Raw genomic sequence first — 22,249 nt, forward strand, 5'->3', positions numbered from 1 at the left:
TAAATCATTCGCCCATGGACTGGTGCGAAATCATGGCTTGGTATTGAGCGCATGTTTGTATCAGTTCGTTGTGTGCACCTTGCGCAATGATCTGGCCATGGTCAAACATAAAGATCTGATCCGCCATACGGACGGTGCGCATACGATGCGAAATCGCAATTATGGTACATGTGCGCGAGGAATGAAGCTCGTCGAGAGTGGCTTGGAAGGCCTGCTCGCTAGCGGCATCCATCGCGGAGGTGGACTCGTCCATGAGCAAAAGTTTGGGTTTGCGGACCAGCGCACGGGCAATCGCCACGCGCTGTCGCTGACCGCCACTCAGTTGGTTGCCGCCGGGGCCAACAATGGTATTGTACTGCTCGGGCATCGCCATGATGGTGTCGTGAATATGTGCCTGCATGCACGCTTCGACAATGCGCGGATCGGGCTCCAAGGTGGTATTATCTGCCTCGGCCTTGCCAAAGAGGCGCGGCTTGTGCTGGAAAAACATGCGCGTATCTTCAGAGAGCGCCGAGAGGGGATCTTGGAGGCCGAGGGAAACGTTGAAGTGGATTGAGCCGTTGAAGAGCATCGCTTCTTGGGGCACAATGGCCATCGTTTCGCGCACAACACCAGCGGGTGTATGTAAGGTGTCAAAGCCGCCCACGCGGACATTGCCCGCGCTTGGCGTGTAGAACATTTCAATCATGCTCATCGTCGTCGTTTTCCCCGAGCCACTCTCGCCGATAAATGCGGCAAAGGAGCCGGGCTCCACGTGAAGGCTCACGCCCTTGAGCGCGGGATCGACGCGGTGCGGGTAGGTAAAAAAGACCTTGTCAAAGGTCAATGCGGTCGGGCCCTGCGTGTGCTTGACCAACGTCGAGCTGAGTGCCTCTTCGTCTTTTTCGAGCGGCGCTTTTTCGTCGTCGACGAGTCGCTGTGCGGCATCCTTGGGTCCTTGGTCCAGCATGGTAAAAATGTTGGACGCAGACACTTGCGCCTTGGTAAAGTCGGGCGCGAATGCAAGCAGCTGGCCACTGGTTTGGGCAGAGAAAAGCAGCGCGGGAAGCACGGTGAAGAAGGCCACTTGAGAGTAGCGCCCTTCGGCGACATTGCGCGAGCCCCACCAATAGGCAAAGCCATAGATAAAGTAGGAGATGCTCAGCGAGATGGCCAAAAAGATGTTGCCCACGAGAATGTAGCGCAAAGACTCGTGGTATGGCTTTTCCAAACTGTACTTGAACAGCTGGTACACGTCTTGCTCGCGCCCCAGCGCAGCAACGGTGCGGATCGAGGAAATGGCCTCGACGGCAATGGATGTAGACTTTGCATACACCGTTTCGTGGCGTTTTTGGAAATCGGCAATGACCTTGAGCCGCAGGTAGCCAGCGGCGACCAAAATCGGGACGGTGGCGAGAATCACAATAGCAATGCGCCACGCAACGGCATGCGCTAAAATAATGCCGGCAATCAGGTTCACAATGATGCTGAAAATGGTGCCAATGACGGTGGCAGTAAGACCACCGAGGTTGCTTGTATCCGACGAAAGATTGGCAATCATAGTCGACGGCGAGGTATTTTGTTCTTCGTACCACGCAAGCGGCTGCAGTGCGATGACGGCAAACAGGCGCTGACGAATTGTAAGCAGGAGCCACTCGGAGACGTAGGCAAATGAGGCGCCGCAGATAAAGTAGGCAAAGAGCTCAATAAGAGCAAGGATGAAGAAAAAGAGGGCAAACTTGTCGGCTTCCGACTCGACTTCCTCGGGCGGCTTGCACGGATTCAGCGCTTCGATAACGTGGCCGAAAATAACCGCTTCGCCGGGGTAGGCTCCGCCCATCACTGCACTCGCTGCAAAGCCAAGCAGCGCAAAAGGCCAGAGCTTTCCTGCCCAGCGCAATAGACGGCCGAGGGCACGCATGTAGGTAACGCGGGGGCGTTTCTTGTCCTGGATGCTCAAGAGACTCACACTTTCCGGTACTGCGTCCGCAGCTTCCTGATCGATAATGGTTTCTTGCATGCCAGGGCCGGGTATCGTCTGGACAAACGTGTCAATCGCGGCGTGCATGTTTGTGTCGAGGGGAGCAGGCATATCCTCGTCGAGGTGCGCGTTGGACTGCGGACTTGCGGGCTGTGCAGAAGGCATGCCTGTGCCGTCTGCGGTACGCGCAAACTGCGCGCGCGCAAGGTTGGCGTAGTGGGCGTCTTTTTCCATCAGCTCCTGGTGCGTTCCTTGCTCGACTACTTTTCCATGCGCCATGACCACAATCTTGTCATAGTGTTTGATAGTCGACAAGCGGTGAGCAATCGCAATCGTGGTTCGGTTCTCAGCGACGCGATCAAACGCGGCTTGGACGGCCAGCTCGCTTTTAGAGTCCAGCGCTGCGGTGGCTTCGTCGAGGATCAGGACGCTGGGCTGCTTGATAATCGCGCGCGCCAACGCAATGCGTTGTTTCTGGCCGCCAGAGAGCGCGCGACCAGCGCCGCCGACGTGGGAAAGGTAGCCGTCCGGGAGCTCGTTGATAAAGCCGTCGGCGTACGCAAGCTTTGCAGCCTCTTGGGTGAGCTCGACAACTTTGTAGAGTGGCTCGCGGTGCTCTTCCGGCACGCTCGCAATCCAGTCTTTGGAAAACTTGGCATGGTCCATGGCGTAGCGGCCGAGGAAAAGCACCGCGTCGCGCAAATGCAGATGCTGTGGACTGCCGAGCAAGCCCTGCGCAATGCTTTCCAGCACGGTGCAGTCAAACAAGACGGGCTCTTGCCCGACCATGCCGAGCTGCCCGCGAAGCCAGGAGACATTGGTGTCTTTGATAAGAGTGCCCGTGTTGAACGCAATGGTGCCTTGGCTGGGGTCGTAAAAGCGGTGGAGCAGGGCGACAATGGTACTCTTGCCGCTGCCGCTAAACCCACAAATCCCCACGCGTTTTCCAGGCTCAATGTCCAGATCGAGGTTCTCCAGGGCCAATGTTTCGGGCCGTGCGGGATAGGCAAAACTAACGTCGCGGAATGAAAACCCAAGAGACTGGCCCGGCGCAATTTGCGGCTGCTGCCCCTCGTCGCTGAAAACGTCAATCAAAGGACAGCGGTTGATGGTGCTGTTGAGACGGTCGCCGGCGCCGCCGGCAGAGGAGAAGGCTTGGAGGTAGGGTGCAATTTGACCTACAATAAAGGAGGCGTCGAGGAGCAGGAAAATCACAGTGTACACTTTTCCCACGGTATCTTGGCTATCAGACGAGCCTGCGTGCATTGCATCCGTCACCTGGCGAGAGCCGCTGAAGAAGGCGAGTGCGTTGGATGAGTATGCGACAAAAAAGAGCAGTCCCAGCATGGCCGCGGTACAAAACGAGCGGTACATGCCGTTGCGGCGGACGAAAAACAAGTGTGCGGTGTACAGCTTGCCAAGTGGTCCTTGGATCTCAAAAGCTTGCACCACACGCAGGTTCGAGAGTACTTCAGATGCGATGCCGGTGGCATCGCCGAGATGGTCCGACATGCGCGCGGTGAAGCGCGAGACAAAGTGCGCGCCGACGGTGGAAATGAGTAAGAAGGCGGGAATGAGGGAGACAAGCTCGCCTGCAAGGACGGGCAGCTTCCAAAATGCAATCACGTACGAGGTGATAAAGTACGCCACGGACGAGAGGAGAATGCCGACCTTTTCGCTGGTCCCATTTTGGATCGTGATGAGGTTCTCGGAGAGATGCGTGCTAATCTCGCCCGGTGCGAGGCGATCGAAAAACGTCATGTCCTGCCGGAGAAGTGCACGCACGTAAAGCTCTCGCATTCGGCGCACGACGCGCTCGCCCAACGAGGACCAACAGCATGTGTAGATGTAGATAAGTGCAAAATTGATCGTAGCAATCACGATGATTTTCACGACGTGGTCTGCGATATCGTCGAGAAACTGGTCCGTTTCTTGCGGCGTGCGCGGCACTGCATTGGCGCTGTTGGAGCAGGCAATGGAATTGAATCCATTGACCATATCGCCAAACAAAACACCGATCAAAGGCAGCGGCACGCCTGACGCCAGTGCTGCAATGATACCTACAATAAGCAAGGTCCAGTCCAGCGGTGCCATGGATCGGAAGAGGCGAATGTAGGAGAAGGAAGGTCGAGGGAGGTGGAAGGACTACTGTGAGCGAGCGTGCCGGCGTACCTTCCATTTCGCACCCAGCGACTGTGGTGCACCATCCTGCCCCGGCATGTTAGTGCGTCTCTACGAACACGCCTTCGCTGACACCCAGCGAGCGGTAACAAGAAGAGACGTGCACTTTGGAATTGCTCCGCGCAAGTCACGGCCGGTGGATGGAAATCAGCGATTTTTGATCGCTGATTGTGCAGCGCCGTCTGCAGCGACCCTGTTTTATTTTTACAAAACACGCTTGCTCGCCTCGTTGGGCGCCGCGCCGCGCCGCGCCGGCCGAGCTAACGTGCGTGCGAAACGCGGCCACGCGACGTATTTCCAATGTGGCCGGCAAGCGAGCGCACCGCGCGCTAAGAGGCTGCGCTGGGGCCGTGGTTGCGCTTGTCATTTTGTGCATATCGGCCGATTCATTTTATAACCTCTGGGCGCATACAGAAGTGTGCATACTGATTCTTGATAAAAAATCCACGATAGAAGCGATTGAGCGTCTTGCCCCGCACCTACAGCATCATGGACAGAGCACCATTTCCTGATGCCACGGGGCTGCGCGCCCGTACGCAATCCCGTGATATGTTCACAGATAGCGTGGTCGGGTCTCTCGGCAGCGCGACCGTAGATACCACGATGCAGCTGGACGAAATCGCCGCGGCGGAGTCGCGTATGCAGGTCCGTGAAGGAAGTGCCTTTTGTCTGGCGTGGGCCGTTGTGTTGTACGAGTACCTTATGCACGAGAGCGACGAGGTGGCATTCGATGCCGTCGTCCTCCCCCGCCGCGAAGCTGCGGCCGTGCGCCTCTGTGACCTGGGGCAAGGCACGCTATGCGCCGAAAGTGCGCTAAGCGCCATTTCGCGCGATTTGCACGGCGCGTCTGTGGCTGTTGAGGGCCCAAGCGCTGTCCTATATGCAAAGGGTGCGACGCGTGATGCGGCATTTGGCGAAGCGCGCGCCGTGTTTGCCGAATCGCCGCTCACCCTTGCCGGTGTGCTGCACAAAAGCGCTGGGAATACCGCGTCGCTGAGTATGCTTGCCTCCAACGCAGTCCACATTGAAGAATCTGCCAAGGTGCAGCTGCGCCAGGTCGCTGCTGTCCTGGAAACGATTGTGCGCGACGCAAAAGCAAACTTGCTCAGCAGCAGTGTATACAATCTCGCGCTGCAAGGGCTTGTTCACCCCTGTCCCCAGCATGTACACAATGACATGAATACAGAAGGCGGCATTGCCACCGAGCGCCTCGAGGACCAATTCAAGCGCCGCGCGCAAGCCATGCCCGATACTCTTGCACTCGCATGCTGTACTGCGGTAGACGCCGACGGCAGCAACCCTGTAATTAGCACCTGGACCTATGCGCAGCTCGACCGGCGTTCCGACGAAATATGCACACTCCTCTGGGCGTATCGCGCCGGGTACGCAGGTGCGGACGAGGGCGACCAAGTTGTGACGCTGTGCATGGCCAAGACGCTGGAGATGTACGCGACGATCCTCGGCGTACTCAAGGCCGGTGCAACGTGGTGCCCAATTGATCCCGGGTGGCCCAAATCGCGCCAGGAAGCGCTCATCACCAAGTCTGGCGCGCACGTGGTGCTGATTGCCGGCGACGACGTTGCGTCTGCGTTTGAAAGCGTGCGTCCGCATGGCGTGGATGTCGTGCGTGTGGATGTGGCGCACGATTTGTCGAGTGTCGCAACCCCCCCACGCTCCGCGCTGCGCGCCTCGCCCGAGCAGCTGGCGTACAAGATCTGGACGTCGGGCACGACGGGCCTCCCCAAAGCCGTCGGCATTCAGCACACGGCGGCTGTACAAGGCATGCGCGCCTTGTGCGAAGCAGTCCCGACCACCTTTTCTCCGCAGCCGCGGCCTGGGCAAATCCGCTTTTTGCAGTTCGCCGCGTATGTCTTTGATCTGTCCATCTTTGATATCTTTTACACGTTTGCCTATGGCGGCACGGTGTGTTTTGCGCCCCTGGACCTGCTCCTCACGCGCCTCGTGCCTGTCGCAGACGCATTGCAGGTCACCCATACGCTCTTCACCCCTGCAGTCTCGGCCATGGTGCCCCGGCACAGTATACCATCGATGCGCGTTGTGATCAACGGCGGAGAGAAACTGTCTGAAGTGGTCGCGGACGAGTGGACCAAAAACTGCCGTCTGGTCAATATATACGGCCCTGCGGAAGCCACTTTGTCTGTTACCATGCACGATCTCCCGCCCCACGATCCATTCAAGGCGCACGTCATTGGCTATGCCCTTCCGACCGCGCTGTGTGTGATTATGGACAAGTACGGCAACGTTGCGCCGCGCGGCGCAATCGGCGAGCTCATGCTGGGCGGCCCCCAACTTGCGCGGGGCTACATTGGCGACGAAGACAAAACTGCCGACAAGTTTGTCCAGCACCCCACGCTCGGGCGGCTCTACCACACGGGCGATCTCGCGCGCTGCCTCTGGGACGGGCAGTACGAGTACCTCGGGCGCGACGACGACCAAGTGAAGATCAACGGCGTGCGCATCGAGCTTTTGGAGATCAATGCCGCGGTCAAGTCCATCTCGGATCTCGTCCGCGACGCCGACACGGCCGCGATGCAGAACGAAGACGTGGGCGCGCCGCCAAAGATTGTGAGCTTTGTCGTGTTTCCTTTGGAAGAAGAGCACGATGCTGCTAGCCCCCTTGTGCGCACCGACCCCGACGCCCTTCTCCTGGCCAAGGAGCTGCGCGGCGGCGCGCAGAAACTGCTCCCGTCCTACATGGTCCCTTCGCATTTCATTGTCCTGCGCGCCTTTCCGCGCACGTCGAGCGCCAAGATCGACCGCGTGGCGGTGAAGAATGCCTACACCGCCCTCGACCTTGTCCAGTGGGAGCAGCAGCTCGTCGCGGATACCTCCACAGTCCATCTCGAGGAGGACGCGCGTGTCCTACTCGATCCTCTCGCGCGCGCCGTGCGCGAGAGGATCCCCACGCTGTGCCCCGTATCTGCCGACCAAATCACTGCGCGCATTCCTTTCCCGGTGCTTGGCCTGAATTCCGTGCGTGCCATGGCCCTCTCTGCGCAACTCTCTAGCGCGGGCTTTGACGTGAGCGCTGCGGACCTTGCGCGGCACGACTCGCTCGCTCGCCTCGTCGCGCACAAGGCGCGCGGCGGCGACGTCGCCGCCGCGCGCCGCGCCCACTTTGACGCACTCTGCGCCTCATACACGCAAACGTACGGCGCACTGGTCCAGCACGCCGTCGGCGGCCGCGCTGTGCAGATTTTGCCCACCACGACGCTGCAATCGAGCATGCTCATGGAGTCGCACGTCGACGCCAGCCGGTACTGGCTCCACCGCCTTGTGCCCGTGCGCGGCACGCTCTCGCTGGATGCGCTGCAGGCAGCGACCCTGCAGCTCATCCGCGAGTTTGACTGCCTGCGCATGGGCTTTGTCGAAGTGCGCGCATCCGCCGCGGCCGCGGCGCAAGCGTCGCCCTATACCCCGCTGTATGTGACTGCCGTCTGGGATACCTACGAGCCCACCGTCCCATGCGTCCCGCTTACCACCACACCGCAAGACGCATCGGCGCTCCTGCAGACCGTCGTGCCGCACGCGCCTACCAACGGCACGCCTCCCATGCACGTCGTGCTTTTGAGCGGCGCGCAGCCCTACGTCGCGCTTGTCCTCCACCACGCATTGTACGACGCCACCACGGTCCAGTGGCTCGGCGCGCGCCTGGACCAGCTGTGTGCAAAGGCGCCTGCGACGCACGATCCCCCGCTTCCGTTCCGCACCGCGCTCGGCGATCTCGTCCCGCTCGACGCCGCAGAAGAGCGCGCTACGCTGCAGAAATGGGACGCGGCGCTTGCGGCCTACCCGCGCGACATGCGCCTCGTCTTCCCCAGCCTTGCGGAACGCGCGCCGCAGGCGCACGGCCTCGCGCGGCGCACCTACCGCGCCAAGACGCGCTGGAGCGCGATGGAAGACGCGGCCGTGCGTATCGGCAGCTCGGTCCGTCCCCTCGCGCAGCTCGCGTGGGCGCGCGTGCTGTGTGCCATGATGGACACCGAGTGCATCCTGCTCGGCGACGCCGTCTCGCAGCGCAACGCGCGCGCCAGCTATGCGGACGTCGACGGGCCGCTCCTCGCGACGCTCGCCGTGCCGATCGATTTGCGCGGCGGCGCGTCCGTTGCGCAGTGCGCCAAGCGCCTGCACCGCTTCCATATCCAGATGCTCGACCACGCGCATGTGCCTTTGCCGTACATCCGCCAGCAGATCGCGTGCCCCCGCGACCGGCCCTTGTTTGAGAGCCTCTTTTTGCTCGAGACGGACGTGGAGGATGCGCCGCATGCGCTCCTCGATTTCCCTTGCGCCGTCGACGCGGGCCTCGCCGTGGAGCACGCCATCGCGCTCGAAGTGCGTGTGCTGCGCGACGGCGCGCTCGAGCTCGCGCTTAACTGGCACGCGTCGCAAATCTCTGCGTCCTACGCCCAGCTGCTCCTCGAGCAGATGGACGCAATTCTCGATGCGTACGCGCGCAGCACCGACATGCCCGTCCTGCGCCACACACTCACCGACCCGTCCCTCTGCGCCGCCCCCCCCACGGCCCCCGCCCTGCCCACGCCCTGGGCCAATGTCGCGCACTGCGTCGCGCACCACGCCGCGACGTGGCCCGTGCGCGACGCGGTCGAGTGTGTCGCAAGCTTCGCTCCGTACACACACGTGACGTGCAGCTACGCCGCGCTGCACGAGGCGAGTGCGGCGCTCGGCGCGGCGCTCGGCGCGCTGTGCGAGCGCGGCGCTGTCATTGCCGTGGCGCTGCCGCGCAGCATTGAGACGTACGTGGCGCTTGTCGGCATCCTCCGCGCTGGCATGGTCTACCTGCCGCTGGACGAGTCGCTCCCCGACGCGCGTCGTCGCCTGCTCGTCGAGGACAGCAACGCAGCGCTTGTCCTGAGCGACCGCGGCGCGGTGCCGTGGACGTCGGTGCGTGTTGAAAGTGTGGCCGCGCTGCAGGATGCGGGCGCCCGCGCGCCGCGGCCGCCGACGCCGCCGCCGACGCAGCCCAGCGACGCGGCCTACATCCTCTACACCTCTGGGAGCACCGGCAAGCCGAAAGGGTGCATCCTCACGCACGCCAACCTTGCCGCGGCGATCAGCAACTTTGCGTGCACGTTTGAGCAGGCCAAGCCGGGCACGCTCGCGCGCGCGCGCTTCCTTGCGCGCTCTGCAGAGGCGTTTGACGTGCACCTCCTCGAGGCCTTTGTGCCGCTTGCCGCGGGCGCCACGGTAGTCACCATGCCGCGCAGTCTGCTGCTCGAGGATCTTGGGCGCGCCATGGCGGCGACGCGCGTCACGCATGCGTGTGTAGTGCCCTCGCTCTTCTTCACGCAGGGCCGGCGCATCGTGCCCGAGGACGTGCCGAGCCTCTGTGTGCTGCTCGTCGGCGGCGAGAAGATGGCCAGCGACATTGTCCGTGTGTGGGGCGCGTCGCCGATTCCCGTCCTCAACGCGTACGGCCCCACGGAAGCGACGATCGGCAGCTCGTGTGCGCACGTCGGCAGCGACGCGCTCGCGAGCCAGATCGGCGCCGCGTTTCCCGGCAACCAGTACGTCGTCCTCGCCGGGAATGATCGCCACGTTGCCATGCGCGGCGAGGTCGGCGAGCTGTGCATTGTCGGCAGCCACGTCGGCCGCGGCTACCTCGGCGAGGAAAGCGCCGCGGCCTTTTTTTACTACGACGGAAAGCCCGCGTACGCCACCGGCGACCGCGCGAGGATCGGCCCGAGCGGCGCGGCGGAGTACGTCGGGCGCATCGGGTCCAGCCAGGTCAAGGTGCGCGGCGCGCGCGTCGAGCTCGACGAGGTCGACGTCGCCGTCCAGAGCGCTGCCCGCGCGCAATTTCCCCACGCCGCCACGCTCCTGCTCACGCACCCCCAGCACCCCGAGCCGCACCTTGTCGCGTTCCTTGCACACACCGCGCACGCCGTTGAGCACGAGCTGCCGGCGGTGCGCCCCGACGCTGACAGCGTCGCGGCGCTGCAGTCGGCGCTGCGCAGGCAGCTCAGCACCTACATGGTCCCGAGCGTCTTTGTGCCGCTCACCTACCTGTGCCTCGCCAGCGTCTCGGGCAAGGTCGATCGCCGCGCGCTGCGCGCGCTGTACGAAGCACAACCTCTCGACGCACTCCTCTGCACGCCCGACGACGCGGCGCCGAGCAGCGCACGCGAACGTGCGATTGCCGCGGTCGTCGAGGACGTGCTTGCGCCGTCCATCCCCTTGCGCATGCACACGGACCTCTACGGCGTCGGGCTCGACTCGCTCCGCGCCGTTCGCCTCGTGCATGCGCTCCACGCACACGCCCACGCCATCTCGCTCGCCGCGCTCCTCGCCACGCCCACGCTCCACGGCATTCTCGCGGCGGTGGCGGAAACAACGCCAGGCGCCGACGCCGCCGAGCGCAGCGACGTGGAGAGGCGCGCGGCGGCCATGCTTGCCGTGCGCCGCATCGCCGTCACAGACGTCTACCCCTGTGTGCCGCTGCAGCAAGGCACGCTCGCGCAGACGCTCGGCAGCCCCGCAAAGCGCCTCTACATCAACCATGTGCGCATGCAGCTCGCGCCCGACGCGCGCAGCGGCGCGCTGCAGCAGTGGTCTGCGTGCCTTGCGCGCTACCCCATCTTTGCCACGCTCTTTGTCGAGGTGGAGCCCGGCGAGTGTGTCCAGGCGGTGCTCGCAAAGCCGCCCGCGCTCGGCAGCAGCATCGATGCGCCGTGCACGCCCGCCGCGTGCGACGCGATTGCCGACGCGATGATTGCGGATGTATTTTCCGCGCCGCTAGTGCGTCTCACGCTCTTTTCCGACCTCTTGGTGCTCAGCATGCACCACGCCGTGTACGACGCGAGCTCCCTCGCGCACGTTTTTGCCGCGATGCACGCGCCTCACGCGTCGCGCCCCACGCCGTCGTTTGCAGCATTCAGCCGCACCGTCGCCTCTGCCCAGCAAAGCGCGACGCAGTACTGGGCCACCGCGCTGAAGGAGTACAGCCGCGCGCCGCTCCCGTGCATGACCGGGCACTACGACGACGGCGACGCAAATGCGTCGTGCACGCTGCGCGCCGCGCTCTCCCTCTCGGCACTGCGCGCCGCCGCGCAGACGCACCGTGTGACGCTGCATGCCATGGCTCTCGCTGCGTTTGCGACGGTGCTTGCTGCGTACCTCGGCGAAAACTCGTTCATCCTGGGCCTCGTGCTTTCCGGGCGCACAAGCGACGTGCACCATGCCGAGGTCCCGGGGCCGTGCATCACCACGGTGCCGTTTGCGTGCGAGCGGCACGACACGCTTCTCGACACGGTGCGTGCCACGCACGACAAGCTCCGCGCGCTGCTGCCGCACCAGTTTGTCGACCTGGCCGCGGTGCGCCGCGCGCTGCGCGCCGACGGACCGCTCTTTGACGTCCTCTTCAACTTCCTCCCCGACGCGGACCCCCTCCTGCCGCCCGGCGTGACGCACGTCGCGGACGAGATGGAGACGGGCATGCCGCTTGCGTTGGAAGTGCGCACGCACGACGCGAGCGACACTGTCACGCTGTACACGGCGTACGCCACCGCATCGCTCCCTGCGGCGCAGGCGCAGCTGCTCCTTGCGCAAGTCGACGACGTGCTGCAGCGCATCGTTGTGGAGCATACGACGCCCGCGCGCCTTTGCTCCGTGGTGCATGCGACGCCCACGCAGCCCACAGACGCGGACGCCTTCCTTGTGCGCTTTGCGCGCCACGCGGCCGCCTGCCCCGATGCCGACGCCATCACCTTTGCCTCGTCTTTTGCGCCGCTGGTCGCCGAGACGCTGAGCTATTGCGAGCTCGACAGGCAAAGCACCGCGTGTGCGGAGCACCTTGCGGCGGCCCCCGGCGACGCCGTCTTTGTCCACCTCCCGCGCAGCATGTCCAGCTACGTGTGCCTGCTTGCCGCGTGGAAAGCGCGCAAGACGTACGTGCCGCTGGACCCCACGCTGCCGAAAGAGCGCCTCACGTACATGATGGACACCGTCGGCCCCGGCCTCCTGCTCACCGCCGACGCTGCCTTTTCTCCCCACGGCGTGCTCCTCGCGTCGCTGGGCGCTATGCCGCGCGCGCCGCTCCCTTCCCCCACGCTCGACACCCCCGCTTACATCCTCTTTACCAGCGGCTCCACCGGCAAGCCCAAAGGCGTGCAGATCGGGCACCGCGCGCTCGCCGCCGCGATCCTCTCCTGGGACGCCATGCTCCCGCATAGCCCCGACTCGCGCATGCTGCAGCTCGCGTCGCCCGGGTTCGACGTGAGTCTGTTTGAGATCTGCCTCCCCCTCGCGCTGGGCTTTGCGATGGCCAGCGCGCCGAAAGAGCGCCTCCTCGACGACCTCGAGCTCGCCATGCGCGCGCTGCGCATCACCGTTGCCGACCTGCCCGCCGCGCTCGCGTCCCTGGTGCATCCCAGCAACCTGCCCCCCCTCGAGTGGCTCATGAGCGGGGGCGATGTGATTGACGAGCGCGTCGTGCACACCTGGTCCACGCCCCCGCAGCGCCTCATCAATGCATACGGGCCCACAGAGGGCACCATCGGCAACACGCTCGGCTTCATGCATCCCAACACGCGCCGCAGCGTCGTCGGGCACGCATACCCCACCTCCACGCTCTACGTCCTCCGCGGCGACGAGCTTGTGTACGCCGGCGGCGTCGGCGAGCTCGTCGTCGCCGGGCCCCAAGTCGCCGACGCGTACTGCCGCGCGCCCGAGCTCACCGCGGCCAAGTTTCCCACGCTCTTTGGCTCGCGCGCGTACCGCACCGGCGACCGCGGGCGCATCCTCGCCGACGGGCGCGTCGAGTGCCTCGGGCGCATGGAGCGCGGCCAGGTCAAGATCAACGGCCAGCGCGTCGAGCTGGACGAAATCGCGCACGAGCTCGCCGTCGAGCCGCACATCCTCGACGCCAACGTCCAGTACCTGCAGCACCCCACGCACCCCGCCAAGCAGCTCGTCGCGTTCCTCGCCGTGCACCGCACGCCCGCCCCGCCCGCCTCGCAGCCCCTCGCGCTCCTCGCGCCCGCCGAAAGCGCACAGATCGCCGCGGCGTGCGTGCAAGGCGCACAGCTGCGCCTCGCGCCCTACATGCTCCCTGCACACCTCCTCCTCCTCGCACACGCCCTCCCCCTCACGCCAAACAACAAAATCGACGTGCACCGCCTCGCCGCGCTGTACCTCGACATGGACCCCGCCCTGTTTGCGCCGCGCCGCGCCGCGCACACCAGCGCCGTATCGCCTACCGAGCGCGTCCTCCTCGACACCCTTGCCGCCTTTCTGCACACGGAAAACGTCGACCGCGACGCGTCGTTTTACGCGCTCGGCCTCGACTCCCTCTCTGCGATCCGCCTCGTGCGCGACCTCGCCGCAAACGGCGTGCGCATCTCCGTCGCACAGCTCCTCCACGCCGCGACGCCGCACCGCGCCGCCGCATCGCTCGAAAGCGCCGCTGGGCTTGACGATCCAAGCGCCGCGTACGCCGCGCTCCTCGCCGCGCCCGCCTTTGCCGCCGTGCGTGCGCGCGTACAAGCGCCGTTGCACCCCGCGACCGCGCTGCAGGCGGGCATGCTCACGAGCACGCTCGCGAGCCACGGCAGGCTCTACGTGCACATGCACGGCTTTGCCGTGCCTGCAAGTGCGGACGAGTGCGCGGCTGCCTGGACGCGCATCGTGGACATGAACGAGATGCTGCGCACCACCTTTCACGCCACCGACGATCCCCGCATCCCCTATCTCCAGGCCGTGCACGCCCACCACACGCCCGCCATTCATGTGCACCACGGCGACCCGCAATCCACGCTCGCGTCCTGCCCCGCGCACTGGACGTCCGCGGAGGCGCTCGCCGCCGCGCCGCTGCACACGCTGCACCTCTTTGTGGGCCGCGAGACGCGCTGCGTGCTTGTGCTGCACCATGCACTGTACGACGCACACGCGCTCAGCGAGCTCCTTTACGACTGGAACGCACTCCTCCAGCGCGGCGATATCCAAGCGCGGCCCCCTTTCTCGACGCTCCTCCCGCACCTCTGCACCGGCGCATCCCACGTGCCGTACTGGGTCGAGACCTTGCAGCACTACCGCCCCACGCCCATGCTTCCTCGCGGCGCAGCGCTCGACGCATGCACCGCCGCATGGACGCTGCCCACCTCGCCAGACAAGGCGCGCCGCGTGTGCCGCGACGTGGGCGTGTCGATGCACGCGCTCGCGACGCTCGCTTTTGCGCACCTGCTTGCGCACCTGCACGCAAGCAGCGACGTGTGTTTCGGGCAGGTGCTCAGCCTGCGTGGCGACGTGCCGGACGCGGAGCGCGTGATTGGGCCCGCCCTCAACACGGTCCCCACGCGCATTCGCCTGCGCGGCAGCGCGCACGCGATGCTGCGCGCCGTGCAGGACAGCACCGATGCCGCGCGCGCGCACCGCACTGCGCCGCTGCGCGACATCACGGCGTGCCTCGCGAAGCAGGGTCTCGGCGCGCCGCTTTTCGACGCGCTCCTTGACGTGCAGCATCACACGGACGAGGCGCACACGCCGCTCCTCGCGCCGTTTGCCATGGACAGTGTCGAGGACAACGTGCAGTACGCCCTCAACCTCGAGTTCATCCACCACCCGCAGCGCCTCGGCCTCGTCGCCACGGCACGCACCGCGTTTGCCGACGCCGACAAGCTGCACAGCCTGCTGCAGTACATGGGGACGTGTGTCGAGGAGATCCTCGACGACGCGACGCACGCCGCGCCGCCCGCCGCGCCGCTTGTCGCGCGCCGCGCGCACCAAGACGCGCCGCGTGCGATCCTCGATCCCCTCCGCGAGATCCTCGCCGACGTCGCGCACGTCCTGGTGGACCAGGTGACGCCCACGACGCCGCTCCTCGCGCTGGGCCTCGACTCCATCGCCGCGATCCGCATCGCGGCACTTGCGCGCGCGCGCGGCCTGCCGCTCCAGATGCGCGACATTGCCGCCGGCGCGGACGCGACGGAAGTTGCGCTCGAGTACCTCGCACGCGCCGAAGCGCCCGTGCCGGCGCCGCAGCAGCGCGCGCCTTGCTCGCTGGACGAGGCAGCCGCGGCGCTCGGCATGCCCGCGCATGCGTACAGCGCCGTGCTGCCCGTCGCGCCGGGCCAGGCGTACCAGCTCGCCGTGATGGTCGCCTCGTCCTACCGCGAGGGCCTCTTTTCGTTTGCCTACCGCGTAGAGCGCCTCGACGCGCCGCGCCTCCGCACCGCGTGGACAGCGCTCGTGGAGCGCCACGCGATTTTGCGCACCGTGTTTGTCGGCACCGCACAGGGCCTCGCGCAGGTGCAGTGCACTGACACGTATGTGCCGCCGTTTGCGACGCACCGCGCGGCGCGCGCCGCGCAAGGCATCGACGAGGTCATGCGTGCGCAGCGCACCGTCGAGAATGCGCTCACAACGCCGTGTGCGCGCCTCGCGGTGATCCACGCCGCGGACGGCGACGTGATGGTGCTCACGCTCCTGCACGCCATGTACGATGCGTGCTCGCTCCAGCTGCTCGTCGCGGATCTCGAGGCGCTGTACCTCGGGACGCCGCTTGCGAGCGTCCCTGGCATACTTCCCCTGCTCGCCGCGCCGCCTTCTAGCGACGAGATCAGGATGCGCTTCGGCGCCTACGCTGCCGCCGCGCCGTGCATGCTCGGCACGGTGGCGCCGCCCGCGGCGCACCACACCTTTGTGCAGCTGCCAAACGCCCTCGCGAGCGATGCGCTGCGCCATGTGACGCAGCAGCACGCCGTGCCGCTCGCCTCGCTGTTTGTCGCTGCATGGGCGCATGTCGTGCACCGCGCGACCAACACCACGCCGATCCTCGGCATGCTGCAGCTCGCACGCGCGACCATTCCCGACGCGGACCGCCTCGCCGCGCCGTGCGTCAACATGGTGCCCCTCGCGGTGCCTGTCCAGCCCACGCTGCTGCAGACGGCGTTTGCAGCGCACGCGGCGCTGCGCCACCTGCAGCCGCTCGAGCAGACGAGCCTCGCGGCGATCCACGATGCGCTGGGCCTGCCCATGTCGCCGCGCTTCAACGCCGTGCTGAATATTCTGCGCGCCGAGGATGCGCCGCCGCACGCGCACTTTTGCCCGATTCAGGATGCAGGCCTCGATACGCTCGCGGATGCTGCACCGATTGCACAGCATTCGTCGCTCGAGGCATGGCCGCAGCTTGCGTGCTACGCATCGACGTACATCAGCGTCGATGTCCGCGTGGAAAGCGCCCAGATTTCCTTTGCGCTCCGGTGCCCGGCCAATGTGCTCGACACGGCCACTGCAGAGCAGCTGCTGTACAGCCTGCGTGCGACGCTGCAGTCCATGGACGGCGGCGCGGCGCTGCCGGAAGAAGCACTTGTAGGTACCGTGTAGAGAATAGCTGCGCACTTGAAGTGCAGTGACGAGGGCATTTGAAATGCAGTGACTAGGGATACTTTAAATGCAGTGACTAGGGATACTTTAAATGCAGTGACTAGGGATACTTGAAACGCAGTGACTATAGGGCATTTGAAACGCAGTGACTAGGGACATCTAAAGTGCAGTGCCAAAGCAAATTAGAAATACAGTGCCAAAGCAACCTAAAGCGCAATGCCAAAACAAAACCAGAAATAGTGCCAAAACAAACCTGAAATACAGTGCCAAAGCACGCCTGAAATACAGTGCCAAAGCACGCCTGAAATACGCCGTCTACAGCACACCCCACGCACTGCGACACGCACCGCAACACTCGCTACCGGAAAAACAACTATGTAACGTGTGGAAATAGCTACCCACACCTGAAAACGCAGTGCCTAAGCACTCCCCACGCACTGCGCCACACGCCGCAACACTCGCTGCCTAAACAAACCTCACCGTACTGTGCCTACAGCACACCTGCAAGACTCGCTGCGCCCGCATTGCCCACACACATGGCAAGAAACGTGAGCGTAGCTCCGCGCCAGAGACTCGCGCAGCCTTCTTCCTCGGCCATCTTGCGCATGCAGTCCACAAGGCCGCCGTACGGCGCAGCGCTCGACGCGCCAAAGTAGGACTCGCCAGGGTCCAGCGGCGCGGGGCCGGGGCGCAGCGAAATGCTCGGCTCGCCCGCCTGATCGAGCAGGCGCGGCGTGCACTCGCGCAGCGGCGCCTGCGTCTCGCCCTGCGGGGCTGCAGAGTCCGCGGGACGATATGCGCGCGACGCAGTGCGCTGCGTCGCGAGACGCACCAAAGCACAGTCGAACGGCACGGTAGCAAGCACGAGCACAAAGACAAACATGGCATACCCAAGAAGCTCGCGCGCACTCACCGCCGGCACTGGCGGCATCTTTCCAGCCGGTCCTTTGAGGAGCACGAGGCGCAGGAGCGCAGGCTGCACGCCCGACCACGCGCTCGCGCCGTGGAACGCAAACTGCGCGCCATGCATCACGAGCAGCTTGCAGATCGGCGCGCTGACGACGCCCGGCAGGCAGTACAGCCGCGCCGGGCACGTGTACTCGGCCTCGGACAGCACGCTCTGCAAACTCTCGCGCGGACGGAACCAGTTGAGGCGGTACGGATGAACCATGGAGCGCTGCAGCACAATCAGGAACGGGAGCACAAGCAAGGCCATGGCCGTTTCGACGAAAAGCGCCGCTCCCATCATGGCGAACGGGTTGTTCACCGGGAAATTGTAGCCATACGTAGAGAGCGCCATGAGCAAAAAGAAGGCGGCAAGGAAGAGAGAGGTGGTGACAAATGTTTGCGCCACATACACCGTCGCGCCTTGGTACAAGCTGCGCCATCCTTCGAGCGAAACAACACGCGAGATCATCGAGAGCACGCCGTGGACGGCGGGGCCAGTACGCGGAACACTCGTCCTACAAAGGCGCTTGTACCACGGCACACGATGCGCGTCGGTGGCGTCGCCCTCGGGCAACGCCACCGCTTTGGGCGTGTAGTTTGCGCGGAAATGGACAAAGCCAGAGTAGATCGGCTGGCTGATCAGCACACTGAGCACCGAGTCCAGGGCAATTGCAATGATCCCCGCGATGATGTACATCACCAGAGTCGCAGCGCGCATCGCATCGTACTTGGGATGCATGGCGAACGTAGGGGCCCTCGCACCGCCGCGCGGCGTGGGGTTGATCCACGTGATGAAATGCCCGTGCGCGCGCCCCTCTTCCAACGGGACCGCCGAGCGGGAGCGTGTGTATCGCGCGCAGCGCAGGGCCGCAGGGCCGCATCCACGCGCACGCCCCCGCACACCCCCGCACGCCCCCGCACCATGCCGCCTACGCCCGCGCCACGTGCCGGTCCGTGCGCCGCGGTGGTGTAGCTAGCACGTGACACAACACGCCGCTGTGCGCGCGTGCAAGCGCGTGCCACGCAACCATGGCGCAGGTGATGGAATATGCAATGCAGCGTAAGTGCATCATCGTAAACGCTTACACGAAACAGTGCGGGATAAGGTGCATGGTTTTCGCGAGACGCACCTATCCACCGTACGTCCGTTCAGCGAGTTTTTAGACTACAACCGCATCGGCAGGCCACGAGATACAAACGAAGCTGTCCAGGTACGTTTTCCGCCCATGCTCACATGAGCGTATCACGTACAATACGCGGCACTTTTTCGGCAACTATGCCGTGGTGATCGTCATCTTGAGCCTGTACGGCATGTACGTAGCCGAGGCCATCTTACAGCAGCCTCACTGCGCCGCTGCTCATTGCCGCGGTCGGCATCCTCGTCGGTGGATTCGCTGCGATCAACCGTTTTGGTACGTATGCAATGCGTTGCTTATCCAAGCGCCCGAGCCGATGCAGGTCGGCAGGCATGTCGTGACCCAAAAAAGCCTGTACACCGCGCTGGGCGTCGTCGGTAGGTCTCGCCCCTGCTTACCCTAGGCATTGTGCTCCTTTGGCTTGCCAACCCCTTTGCGCTCATCTTCTGGCTCGTGGGAAGCAGTCTGGTCCTTATTCTGGGGCACGCAGCGTTCATCGAGCCGCCCGTCTCGAGCGAGTATGCGGGGGTCGAGGTAAGCGCTTGCTTTGTATGCTTACCACAGACTGTGTAATGGACATGGGCACCATTTGTCGCCCCGTGCCGCGTTCCTTGATAGTGATGTAGCGCGCTAAGCAACGTGCACGTATGCATCGCCACACGTGGGAGGCTAGGTTTTTTTCGCCGCGCACACCACGCGCATGCCATGGCCGACACGGTAGTGCGTGCGATTCTCCCACAATACTTTCCCTCCGTGCTCACGCTCGCCGAGTACCTGGCGCATGTGCTTCCCGCCTCGGAGCTGGGAAGCGTGCTGGCCCCGCCGCAAGGCTGCGAGGAAGAATGGGCGCGCTTGCTGGGCGGCGCGATGGGGGTGCATGCACTGACCCATGCTCCCCCACACATGCCGCAATGGATGGCACAGATGGAAGAAGAGAATGACACAAAACGCTTTGTGGCGCTGATACAGCACGTCCAGCGCGTGATTCTGGCTGAATGCAGCGCCGGCCAACGTCGCTCCGATATGCTTGTCCTAGGCTACCGCCGCGATACCCAAGACACGCGCGGTATTTCCATGCTCTCCGGCATCTCCAATACCCACCCAAACACCGTCCTCGCGAGCATGATCACGAGCAGCGCTTGGCAGCGGCTGCTGCGCCGCGCTGGGCCGCACATGTTCTACCACATGCTGCTCACCACCTCGTATTTCTACCCATTGCGCGATACGCACGACTGTTTCGTGCAGCTATGGGGCGAGCCATTGACCGAGCAGCCCTTGCCGCAGAGCCTCGGCAAGCGCGCCGCGCCGCAAAAAGCGCCGCGCCAGAAAAAGCGCAAAATCGAGAGCGGGGACGGCTTGGATACCATGCTCTACTTTCGACGCAACCGCCTGTTTTATGCGCGCGCCGTGCATGTCTACCGCTACGGGATTGTACTCGGGCTTCCGCCGGACCATGTCCTGCAGAAAAAATCGTTTTCCATCCGCGCGCGCGTGGCGAGACTCGCGCGGAGCATGTTTCCCATCCAGTTCGGCCTGCCGCCGCAGTGGCAATCGACGCGGGCAAAAGGGGCGGGGCGCACGCGGTGGCCCATGCGGCTCAAGGCAGTTGTGCCGATGTTGCGGACCATGCTGCGAAAACACGATCAATTCCATTATGCTGCTGCGCTGGAAGGATGCTGCCCATCAAAGCTCTTTGCGAAAAACGCGCCCGCGCCAGCACACGCGCAAGGACCGCCTTTTTATGCGTGCGCAACCTCGCACGGCCGTGTTTGCTGGTATGTGCGCACGGCACTCCACGCCATTCTCCCGACGGCGCTCCTCGGCTCCGAACGCAATCGCAGCGTCCTTGTTGCGCTGGCCACGCGCCTTGTCTGTGCACGCCGCGGCGAGCGACTGCACATGCACGATGCCTTGCAGCATTTCCGCACGAACGACTGCGCATGGCTCGGCAAGGAAACACGTGTTCCTCCATGCGAGCAGGCCAAGCGCAAAGAACTGGTGCGCGAGATGGTCTATTGGATTGTGGAGCAGTTCGTGCTTCCCCTCCTCCGCACGACGTTCTATGCTACCGAAGCGGCTGCATTCAAGCAGCGCGTGCTCTACTTTCGCCAGGATCTTTGGACACGGATCAGCGCGCCGCTCGTCGAGCGTCTCCGCGAGACACTCTTTGAGCGCGTCCCGCGGCTCGGACGTGGGGAAATTGTGAACCCCATTCGCATGCTCCCGAAAGAATATACCCTGCGCCCCATTGTGAACTTGAAGCGGCGGACCAACGAGGGCACGCCTGTGAATGTGCGCCTCCAGAATGCGTTTGATATTATGGCCTACGAAGCGTCGCGGCGTCCGGAAATGTACGGAAATGCAGTGCACGGGGCAAACGATATTTACGTGCGCTTGCGCAAGTACAAAGCATCGCTGCTCCATACGCACGGCCACATCCCACCCCTCTACATTGTCCGCGCAGATATCAGCGCCGCATTTGATTCCCTCGACCATGCCAGCCTCCTGCGTCTGGTGCGCGCGATGCTGTCTCAGCAGCAAGAGTATGTAGTGCAGCGCTACGCGCAGCTCAAACTCGGGATTGGGCGTGTGACGCGGAGCAGCGTGCGCCGCGCGACGCTCGACGCCGAGTACCCCACCTTTCTCTCGACCAAGCCCAACGCACGGCATGCTGTATTGGTCGACCATGTTGCGTATGCACTGGTCGATGCCACGCAGGTCCTACAGCAGATCGAGTCGCACATTACCCGGAGTCTGGTGCGGTTCAATGGAACGGTGTACCGCCAGCGCCGTGGAATCCCACAGGGCTCCATCCTCTCTACAGCCTTGTGCAATATGCTTCTTGCAGACGTTGAGCGACGCTACATGAAGGATGTGGAAGGGTGTTTGATGCGCTACACGGATGATTTCTTGCTGCTCACAACCTCCCGCGCATCCGCACTCCACTTCTGCACAGCGCTCCACGAAGGCTTCCCCAAGCACGGCTGCTTTATCGCGCGCGAAAAGACGCTCGTGAATTTCGATGTGGTCTGCGGCGGCGCGCGCTTTGCGCGAATCGGGACGGATGCGCCTGTCCCGTGGTGCGGCTACGAAATCCATCCCCGCACCTTGGCCGTCACCGCCGACCGCGCACGCTATCCGCACCATTTGGCCGATACCATCACCGTACATACAGGCACGCGACCGGGCGAGGCACTTGTGTACCGCTTGCTGCACGCCATGCGCGCGCGGATTCATATCTTGTACATGGACACGGATCTGAACACCGTGCAGGGCATGCATGCCAACGTGCTCGAAGGCTTTGCGCTCGCCGCGGCAAAATTGCACGCCTACTGCCGCGCGATGCGCCCCCGAATCGTTTTGCCGCGGCTGCTTTTGCGTGCGATTCGCCATGCAGTGCGCATGACATACCCAATGATGACGGCGAGGGCAAAGCTCGCCACGACACTGCACAAAGAAACAACGTGCACGCTTCACCGCGCGTCCATAGAATGGCTCGGCTTTTTTGCCTTTGGCGCGTTTTTCGGCGCGCGCCAGGGGTACGAGCCGCTTGCGGCTGCACTGCGTGGCGTGGCCGAGGCGCCCCGCTATCTAGACGCTAGAGCGTCTGTGGGGCGTTGGGCGCTTTGTGCATGGCCAAAGTATGCAGCTAGCGTAGCGGCTA

The 22,249-nt window shown here is 64.0% G+C and overlaps 5 protein-coding genes across 5 annotated transcripts; 3 read left to right on the forward strand and 2 right to left on the reverse strand.

Moving 5' to 3' along the window:
• Positions 1-4: 4 nt before the first annotated feature.
• MVES1_002573 (uncharacterized protein) lies at positions 5-4,054 on the reverse strand (the record flags this gene model as incomplete). Its single annotated transcript, XM_056207400.1, has 1 exon — positions 5-4,054. The coding sequence occupies one exon, from the start codon at positions 4,052-4,054 to the stop codon at positions 5-7; it is 4,050 nt and encodes a 1,349-aa protein (XP_056063375.1).
• Positions 4,055-4,630: 576 nt separating this feature from the next.
• MVES1_002574 (NRPS) lies at positions 4,631-16,501 on the forward strand (the record flags this gene model as incomplete). The annotated part of the gene is made up of 1 exon (XM_056207401.1): positions 4,631-16,501. The coding sequence occupies one exon, from the start codon at positions 4,631-4,633 to the stop codon at positions 16,499-16,501; it is 11,871 nt and encodes a 3,956-aa protein (XP_056063376.1).
• A 490-nt stretch (positions 16,502-16,991) lies between these two features.
• MVES1_002575 (uncharacterized protein) lies at positions 16,992-18,188 on the reverse strand (the record flags this gene model as incomplete). The annotated part of the gene is made up of 1 exon (XM_056207402.1): positions 16,992-18,188. The coding sequence occupies one exon, from the start codon at positions 18,186-18,188 to the stop codon at positions 16,992-16,994; it is 1,197 nt and encodes a 398-aa protein (XP_056063377.1).
• Positions 18,189-18,478: 290 nt separating this feature from the next.
• Positions 18,479-19,158, forward strand: YIP3 (Prenylated Rab acceptor 1; the record flags this gene model as incomplete). The annotated part of the gene is made up of 7 exons (XM_056207403.1): positions 18,479-18,509; positions 18,545-18,660; positions 18,689-18,762; positions 18,791-18,861; positions 18,891-18,962; positions 18,989-19,119; positions 19,150-19,158. 7 exons carry the CDS (start codon positions 18,479-18,481, stop codon positions 19,156-19,158), a joined length of 504 nt encoding a protein of 167 aa, XP_056063378.1.
• A 132-nt stretch (positions 19,159-19,290) lies between these two features.
• Positions 19,291-22,243, forward strand: MVES1_002577 (RNA-directed DNA polymerase; the record flags this gene model as incomplete). Its single annotated transcript, XM_056207404.1, has 2 exons — positions 19,291-22,150; positions 22,188-22,243. The coding sequence occupies 2 exons, from the start codon at positions 19,291-19,293 to the stop codon at positions 22,241-22,243; spliced, it is 2,916 nt and encodes a 971-aa protein (XP_056063379.1).
• Between the last annotated feature and the right edge of the window lie 6 nt (positions 22,244-22,249).

This window comes from Malassezia vespertilionis, chromosome 5 (genome assembly GCF_029542925.1).
Source record: "Malassezia vespertilionis chromosome 5, complete sequence".
Taxonomy (NCBI): domain Eukaryota; kingdom Fungi; phylum Basidiomycota; class Malasseziomycetes; order Malasseziales; family Malasseziaceae; genus Malassezia; species Malassezia vespertilionis.